The sequence below is a fragment of the Schistosoma mansoni genome, chromosome 2, assembly GCF_000237925.1.
Source record: "Schistosoma mansoni strain Puerto Rico chromosome 2, complete genome".
Lineage (NCBI taxonomy): Eukaryota > Metazoa > Platyhelminthes > Trematoda > Strigeidida > Schistosomatidae > Schistosoma > Schistosoma mansoni.
This window is the reverse complement of record NC_031496.1, coordinates 27,253,982-27,263,883: the sequence shown is the minus strand read 5'-3', so window position 1 is coordinate 27,263,883 and position 9,902 is coordinate 27,253,982. Positions and strand designations below refer to the sequence as shown.

The following is a 9,902-nucleotide window of genomic DNA, read 5'->3' as shown; positions in this document are numbered from 1 at the left end:
CGCATCGCTCGTATATCCTGGGACCACCGGGGTTAGTAATGCAGTTGTTAGGAAACGAGTACTAGGTAAGGATGGCAAATCGATTGATGAAGTAGTGAAACTTCATCAGTTGAGATGACTGGGACACGTGTTACGTATGCCCAACCACCGACTGCCCCGACGTGCAATGCTTTATGGTGTAGGAGCAGGTTGGAAGAAAGCTAGGGGCGGCCAGACCAAAACATGGCATAAATCCATGAAGTCACTGACAAGTGGACTGGGTCATGTTGGTAGGTGTAGACTACCTGGTTAGGATTCGCGAGATGATAGCAGCCGATGGTTAGAGACCTTGAATGACATGGCTCAAAATCGCTTGCAATGGCGAAGGTGCATCCACTCTTTGTGTTCTACCAAATTCTAATCTGAATTCCTCATGTCTGTATCCTTTTTCTCTCTCCAAATTTATTTCACTGTATTATATTCCTTCAATAACATCTTCAAACCCTAATCTTTCACATTAATGCTTATACTCTTACTACTTCTACCAATATGGGATTTGAATTGACAACTGCATCTCTGTGCCAATGTGGTATGGCAACTCGAACTGATGTACGTACGTACGAAGTTCTACGTTGTAACTGACTAATTGACTGACTCACATGGGGATGAAATCAATCGTACAATTACGTAATTCGAGTTCATTTATTGGACCCATTTCTTCCCAATATCAACTTGTACTTTTAACTGTTATGTTCGGTGACGTATTCTATTTTATTGTGATTATTGACTCAAATTGCTGTGATTCGTTTACCATTTTCTTAAAAATATTCATGTTTATTAGAATAAAGCCTGATGACGATCTAATTGAAAACAATCGTTCTCATGCATGTGTTGCTCTAATATGTGATTGATACAGCCACGACCAGGTCTGAAGCCAGCCTAATTTTCTCGTGTTTGCAGTTCATAAGTCCTAGTTAGGCGCCCTATAATTATTGAGGCTAGTATTTTGGATACCATATTAATCAAACTAATCCCTCTGGTTATCATAGGATGATTTTGACTCCATCTTCAACTGAGATGGTTGGGCCACGTATTACATATGCCTAAACGCTGACTAACACGACGCGCAATGCTGACTAGTATTGGGGATGGTTGGAAGAGAGTTAGAGGCGGCCAAACCAAAATGTGACATCAGTTCTTGAAGTCACTAACTTCTAGTCTGAGCCATGTTGGTAGATGCAGACCACTTGGTTGGGGTCCACGTGACTATCGTCAGCAGTGGTTGAAGACTGTGTGACATGGCTCAGAATCGATCACAATGGTGTAGGTGTATATACTCTTTGTCTTCCCCTAAACCATGAGATTAAAATTACTTCATACCTTTCTTTCTATGTAGTAACTTTTTCTCTCTGTGTCATATCTTTATATGCAATCTTTTTTTCATACATTACTACCAATCATGTAACTACTTCTATGAATTCGATGTTCATCTCGTTGTGGTAATGAGTTGTGGAAACTTGGATTGATGCATATATGTGCCTGGTCCTATGTTGTAGCTGGCTGACTGATGGGAAAACTAAACCTTAAAATGTTATAAAACTCAAAATGGTAACCCTTATGCAAGAAAAGTGAATAAACTTCGGCTAAGAAGTCTACGGTTAAAGTATACTGTGTAGGTTTTGGTTCGAGAACTGCAACTAAAACTGAATTAACACTGTGCGTAAAACTTGTCACTGCTTTCATTTGAAGTCGCACTTGTTGCTCCATAGATTCTCAGTGACTTACTTTTCCACGACCTAAGCAAATTCATGAGCGTTAGAAATTTCATCCTTCCTAGTTTATATCACTAAAAATTAGGGAGGCATTTGACAACTGTTTCATCTAGCACGGGACTTCTCAGCAGTTCGCATCCTCCATCCTAACTGGGATCGAACTCAGGACCGTCTCGGCTCGCGGCGAGCGTTTAAGCTTTAAACCACTGAGGCGTATCCAGTAGTTTATGTTTTAAATGTGTCCTCATAGATTGTATATTCTTGATGAATGGAAACATAAGGTATCCATTTATAAATGGTGATTAAAAATTTTCAATGTTTATATGAGTTCATTTCTAAACTAACGGCAAAATAAAACAGGTATGGGCGTTCCGAGGAAAAAGGCAGAAAACCCCTTTTATCATCTTATTTGCTAATTACTTAACCTGTTTCGACACACTTGCTTTACTCCATAAGCATGGGTTTTCGCCTTGTATTCCGTGTTTTAGTGGCAACCAAATCCTTCAGAAAATGTGACCATAATTCTGCAATAAATCTTAGACGTTAGCAGACTCTTCATGGTCGCATTAAATAATAGGATTCTTTCACTCCCCTTTCTCTTAACGACTTTGTTTGGAAGCTTCAGGGTTCTGTTTGTCGCGCTCACGAGGGTTTCATACTTCGATTTTGGTTGCATGTATTGTTTCATCAAAGTGGTATTATGAAAACGGGGTGTGGTCCCCTAAGAAAACCACCTGCTTCAGTTTGGGCACCTTGGCAGTATCACAGCCCTCACACAAATCAAACGAGATTTGTGCGGCGCATATATATCTGGTGCCCCTTTGTACCAATATTTATGTGTTTAAATAAATAAATAATATTATGAAAACGACAGTAAGACTTATTAACACTTCTTGGAACATAAAACTTCCGTAACTTCTAGTTTTTTTTGTGATCAGTTACTAATTCAATAAGTTGGACTATGAAAACTTAAAGATTCTATAAAGGTTTATCAATACACATCTTATGGAGCTCGGTTATCATTTTCAGTGTTACACATTGATTTATAATACTATCCAAATATAATTTATTCGAAAATCTAGACGACCAATTGTTACTCTCTTTTATAAACAGATTACTTTATTTGTTTGTGCATACTTATGATTATTAACTATAATTTCAGATTTTTAGTGTCTCACATCTTATGGGATCACTGTCATTGGGTTATTATCCTTCATGTGATGTGGCGACGGCAACATCTGGGTTAGCTTCTACAGACGATCGACAATCAACTCTCATTTATCCATGTATTAAGATGTAAACTAACCTTTCTGTCATTAATCAGACGATTTATAGAATGAACATCACTGGATTCGATGCTGAACGGTATAAAGTCATCAAGGGTGAATATACACCACTCGCATGTTATGGTGAATTACGAATTAATTATTGTATCACACGTGATATCCCTTTCCTATCAAATTCATTTATTACAAATTGGTCTCAAACACAAGTTAATCTTGACAGACAATTGTACGATAAATGATACAAGTGTAGATTTGTTTTCTAGATTTAATGAAGCCTTTGATTTACCCTTACCATATAATGCCTTGTATGACTATAATGGAATTTGTTTTGTCCTGTCATCTACGTATACGGATAAAAAAGGTATGCATGAACAGTTAATAGCTGGTGCGAACATGAAATTATATAATTCTAAAAAGTAAGTTAATAGCAACTATCATTTATCTACATTACCGTATTATGTGGACTAAAATGTATAAGTCAGCAAACCATACTATTTTGTCCCCGTGTCTGACTGTGGTATGAGTGAACGAAGATGCTGGTGAAATGTATAACCTATTTGACTTCGTAAACGTGCTGATTATTCGCGTTAAGACGACGTAAAAATGAAAAGTCTAATACGAATCGCATTTAGGATATCTATGTTTTAGAATTTTGTATGAGCAGGCAAAATGAACAAGTGAGTACGAAAACCGATTGGGTACAGGCACGAGTAACTTTAAAAAAGCTGCTCAATGAGTAACGAGTGACTTAGTCTTTATATAAAGTGAATAACGTATGGATTATAGACTACCAATGTGAGTATAAGTCAACATACGCACACTAATGAAGATCAGATAACAGATAGGGTTGGCTATGCTACTATGCGATGATACCCAAGCCATGCAATCCGCACTTAATCAGTTGGCAATTAGTGTTCGTAGGTATGGTATATGCTTTGCACCTTCGAAGTGCAGGGCGCTTTTACAAGACTGACAGGACTCTGATCCTGCATTCACTCTGAGTAGTGAGTGGATAGAAGTAGTCGAGTTCGTGTATCTGGGTAGTTGTGTAAGTGTTGGTGGTTGAGTGAGTGGTGAAATCAATTCACGAATGGTGGAAGCCAGGCCAGCTTATGCCCATCTTGGCCATCTTTTGTGCCTTCGTGATGTTAGTCTGGCTGTGAAAGTTCGGATCTACAACGCGTAGGTGAGAGGAGGTTTTCTCTATGCCTGTGAGACCTGACCTCTTTAATTTGAGGATGTTAGATGACCAACTGTGTTTGATAATCGTTGTATCCGAAGGATTACTGATATCTGGTTGCAACATCATGTTAGCAATGTAGAAGTTTGGCATCTTGTGTCCGTGCACAGCGTCGATAATTCATCTGGTGTCAGTATATTGAAACATTGACTTGTGACACTGACTTCAGTGGGTTGGACATGTCTTACGAATGTCGTCCCAGAAAACTCCGCATTGTGGATTATTTGCCGATGTTGGGACTGGTTGGAAAAAGAGGAGTAGTGGTCAGTGTATGACATGGTATCGCGGTATGAAAGAAAGTTGGACTGACTTCTGTTGATCTTTCACGACTCCCTAGTTGGGTTCCTGAAGATGGCGCAACACAGCGGCTTGAGACGTTATGAGGCATGTCTCAGAATAGAAGCCAGTGGATATCCTGCTGTAACTTTCTCTTGCTTTGTTCATAAAAGTGAACGTAGCTTTTTTAACTGGGAATTTTTTCTGGTTGTATTTTTCTTAATTGAACAGCTTTTCTCCTTAGACAGGATATCCCTCACTATCAAGTTAGGTGTTTATATCGCTTCGATTGTCATTATGCAAAACAGTTCAAATAATTATACTTCTCTCCTGACCTATAATAAGAACATTTACTTTGTGGTCTACCAACACTTCAACTATTACAGCGATTTCTACATCAGAAATCGTTCCTTATATATCCATGCAATCGGTTATGTTTAAGTATGTTTTAATTTTTTAGACATTCATATCTCATTTCACAAGTGAGATATTTTAATCGCACTAATTTGATTTGATTGTTAATTAGTTGACTAATTTGATGTAACTTAGTTATCAATTACATACTTGTGTATGCGACTTCAAGACGCACTTTGTATGAAGATCACCAATAGTACCCAGCTGCCTAAACCGAAATTATGGAAGCAAGATGTAGTTGTTTTCCCTTAACCAGTCCACCGTTCCACTATCCAGTTATGATATCTAGCAAGTATGCCTCATAGCCTACCAGTATTGTAGTAGATTTGTCTAAATTAGATATCTGACTTAAGAATCATAAGTGTTGTTGTATAGCTATACTTTATGTCGTTTACTTGGAAAACTGTTCACAGAAACAAATGAATATATATATATATAATATTTAAATAATTTTCAGAGTATTTCGACAAGGAATTTACGAACTTGAACTACATCCTTTGGAACCGTTAGGTGTTTATCGACTAGAGGATGTTGAAAAATTAGTAAGGGAACCTACTTTTGACTCGAAACCTTCGAATATGGATACCATGAATCAAATCCTTAAGGTTTGTGATAAAAGTGACATTTTTATTGAGTTTTCTCATCTTTTACTATGACAATAAAAACAAAATATATAAGTACTTTCTTATCCTATTTTATTGGATGCAATGAGATTTGATAGTGTTACCTGACTTCTTGGTTTGAAACAGATTGAACAGAGTTCGGAGAACGGTGACAATCGTGAAAACACTCGGCTTTCGACTAATAAATCACGGTTTCGAATCCCAGCCTTGCTTCTTTGGTTTAAAAAGTATGATAATATCGCTAACTCTCACACATCAAGTGTAGCTCAGAGCCATGTACACAAACATGTACATGGTGAATGACGAATGAAAAAGTTTGAGTTCGAACCTATGGCTTAGTGGTAAATATTGAATTATCTAAACCGCAGGTGGAATAGTAAATCTAGTTAGTACTCTATAGATAAACAATTTCTGCTAGTATACAAGAACCTTTTGGTTTCCAAAGTTTTCGTTGCTCTTTAGCCTATTTGGTTTTGATGAGGACATTTCAGAAAGAAAATCATTTCATTTGTATTCCAAAGTTTTGACCATTTTTGTTGAATTTTTCTTAATCGGTTTGGTGAGTATTTAAGTGACTTTAGAATTCTATTCATAACGTATGTTTAGAATGGGACGCTGAGGAGGGAGTATACTTATTCTTACAAACTCTAAGACCCTGGTTGTTAGTCGTAGAGTTATATATTTATTATACTATAGTCCTTCCCTGCAGGTGATCGGTTTCCAATCAGTGATTTGAATCCTTGGCTTACTGAGGCTTAGGAACTTGGATAGTTTCATCAGTCTGCTTCCGATGGTCCCAGTTAACAACCTTGGATACACAGACACATATGTCGTTATTAATTTGCATCTTATTTATCCGTGACTTAAGTTTTAGAAGATTTAAGTTCGAAAAAGGATTGTAAAAGCACTGTAAACGAAAGGGACATATAAGGTTGTACGAATAATGAAATGGGGAAAACCAATCACCGATATATTTAAATTGTTTATCAGGTACAGATCAGTTTATTCAGCTTTGACTCTCACTCTGTGTAAAAGCTAGTGATACTACATAGTTACCAAAGAGAAGTAATTGGAGCGGGGTTAGGACTTGAGACTTAGTGTTTGAATGTTAGACACTTTAACCACGGAGATACCTCTTCAAACGGTAGCTAAATCTGCTTCACTATCATCAATGGCTTTGCTTCTAATGCATTCGATAACATCACTTATTTCATTGCATGAATTACGATTACTGCTACACAGAAAATTATTCAGATATATGTAATCAGACAATCACTTTTCATTGGTGTTTACTAGGGTGAAATGTCACAAATTATATTGACTTAAAAAATGTTCTTATTGGAAGTTTTTACAGAAGTTTGAAGAAAATGATTTCTTCAATCCTAACTAATCTCTTCCTTGTAAGTGTTTACGTACTTTTCTAATGGTTTTCTTTACACATACTATTCTATTAGACGAGTCGTAAACACCTTCGTAATGAATTGTTAGAAACACCATTAGATCGACATTGTATGCCAGATGTGGAACATGCAGTTGATGAAGCAAAACGAGCTAGCGGACGTTTATTTCTCAGTGTAAAATTTGAGTTTTCACGAAGCCATCCATCTGTGTATATGCCTGTAATATTTCAGCGTCCAGTAAGTTTTTACTGTGTTTTTTAAAATTAAATAAAATTGTTAAAACAAATCAAGGAAGAGACAGATAAGGCATTCGTTATGTGGAATGATCTGAAAAGGTGATTACATCTTCACTGAAAATGTTCTGGCTCAGTTATCAAAGGATTCGGCTTCCAAATATTGATTCATTGGTTAGAGACCTGCTTTACATAAAGTACCATCAACCTAAAAAGTAATTAATAGCTCTGTAAATGATTATAATTTCAGGTAGTGAATGCCATATGTATTCCACAACATTTTAGACTCTCACATATTTATGCATTGTTATTTCGATGGTTACGGGCTTAATATTTCCTTAAAGTAATTAAATGTACAATCTTCTGAATCAAAATCGCTGTATGACTTGCTGTTATCTTGTATAATGAGAAAAATCTGAAAAAAGTGGAATAAACAGTCAGTATAATTCAACAAATATAGAATAAAAATTTGTTCAAGTTTTATACTAATAAGATTTGTGAATGTGTTTCAATGATAACAATTTCTTCATTATGTCTTATGATATTCCTATCGACTGTCAGTGAAAATTCATAAGCTAATCTACTTTAATCAGTACCCCTACCTAAATTCGTCACAAAATATTATTATTTTGAAGGAACTAGGTTTATGTAGTTTTCTCATGTTGCTTACTTTCGATAGATAACTGAATTACAGTTGTATACTTAGTAAAAATCAACTATTTCACATTCTGCTATCGGGTTAATTGTTACAGTAAAATAGAAATGGAGCGTTAACATATATATGCCAATTGCAAGACATACGCTGATCATCAGATATTCGTCAGATTATTCAAATGATTTCACTTTGTTCACTAGATTTGTGTTCTTAGTTGTAAAACCCATACTAAACTAAACTGCAATAACTTTGTGTATTTTTTTCCAAAATTAGTTGAACCATTGTAACACGTAGCTAAATAATATTGAAACCAGTTATTATGACCTTGCATCCTGAAGGATTTTCTTTCACATTGCCGTATCTATTTCGTTCTTTTCCTCCATAGTTTCTACCTGAACAGTCAGAATTACGAGCTGATCGAGTGAGTTGTTGTCTTCTTCATTCAAGACACTCTTGTTAATTAGTCATGGCTTTATGATAAAATTGCATCATTCTTAAACAATAATTGTTAAGCAAATGTTTTGTCCCGTGAAATAAATGCGATGTATAGCCTTGAATATGAACTAACTGTTGGTTCGTTACTCACAGAAACTGATCAGTTGTTTATCTTACTAGCTTCTTGGTAAATACTGAAATGATAAACTTCCTGTATTTTCTAACTGAATGGTAGCCGACCACTTTTTAAATAATTTCTATGGAAGGTACTACTTCTACTACTATTCATACTAATCAGAACTACACTTTGCTTTATACTTATATCGCTCATATGTGTTTCCTTAATTTTTGTGACAATTTTCTGTCACAGACCTATCCGGTGTCCTAACTGAAATAATCGAAGGAAAAACTGAATATAATCTACAAATCTAGGCAACAGTAACAGACAGAGTAGCCTCCCTGTTTGCATAATTTTGCATTAACTATAAACGTTGCAAGATATTTTGAGTCATATTGTGGTGTGGGTTACTTATATCCACATAAGTAGTATATGGTGATGGTCAGGCATAGAATGTATTTTGACAACAGATAGATAAGGAAAGGACAGGAACGAAGCGCAATTGGTATAAAAATGCATGAAAAATGAAATCGGAGAAGGAACAGTCAAGATTGAGACAATTGATCGTTATTTTGCAAATTAACTGTTTACTGTATGGTTATCATATTTTAGTAAGGTAGTCTGTAATTTGTGCTCAAATATATTCGATTGTCCCCACTCATCTTCTTATTCACTACAATATTATATCGCATATGCGATTATAAACACTGAAAGATCACTGCAAATTGTAAATATAAGCAATGAAAAATAGATTGGAGAGTCTCCTAAAGCTAAACGCCTAAGCCATTCAACATCTAATGTGAAAGATGACAATAGGCTGGATGAATCTGTACTTATTGGGATAAGTTACAAAGCATTTACGTAATACATATACATTGCCTTCGATCGTCCATTTGCGTCTTTTGGTATGTTCTGCAATCTGAACATTCTTTTCGTCTGATCCTCAAGTGTTCTTCCAAAGCCATGCATTCTCTGTCCTGAAACTCTTCATTCCTGTCCGACAACTTCGTGGCCATGTTCCATAATATACTACTTACAGGCAATGTTGTGAGTAGCATCCAGTATACTTCTAAATAATTTTAAATAAACCCATTTTTTATGTCGATTAGAAGAATGATAATCAAATAAAAAGTTAGGGGTATGTCTAGGAAAAGTGGTAATTAACTAATATGTCGAAACAGTGATATCACAATTACTGGTTACTACCAACCATATATCTTATCAACCAAATAATCTGCTAATTATTTGTTGAGAAACACTAAGAAATCAATTCTTCTTTCAGGTTTTTATTAATGATATTGTCTAGAAATTCAATCAGAACCATATGATTAAATGATCCGACCTAGTGAGGGCAGTTCTTGAAAAACTCATTTTGTGAATAATTTGAGAACTAACTTTGTCAATGAAATGAAATGAAAGTCATTTAGCATTTACTGTTTGAAGCTAGGCACCTAGGCTAATTAACTTGACA

General features: G+C 35.7%; 1 protein-coding gene across 1 annotated transcript in view; it reads left to right on the top strand.

The window, feature by feature from the left end:
* Positions 1-9,902, top strand: part of Smp_128130 (phosphatidylinositol-4,5-bisphosphate 3-kinase catalytic subunit alpha PI3K) — a gene marked incomplete at its 3' end in the record, with an annotated part of 31,345 nt that overhangs the window by 1,852 nt on the left and 19,591 nt on the right. Inside the window, exons 2-7 of the mRNA XM_018796256.1 lie at positions 2,914-3,047; positions 3,087-3,263; positions 3,301-3,453; positions 5,425-5,572; positions 7,045-7,227; positions 8,264-8,299. Coding sequence (XP_018650487.1) covers positions 2,935-3,047; positions 3,087-3,263; positions 3,301-3,453; positions 5,425-5,572; positions 7,045-7,227; positions 8,264-8,299 — 810 coding nt within the window. The 5' untranslated portion in view covers positions 2,914-2,934. The remainder of the gene's footprint in view (positions 1-2,913; positions 3,048-3,086; positions 3,264-3,300; positions 3,454-5,424; positions 5,573-7,044; positions 7,228-8,263; positions 8,300-9,902) is intronic.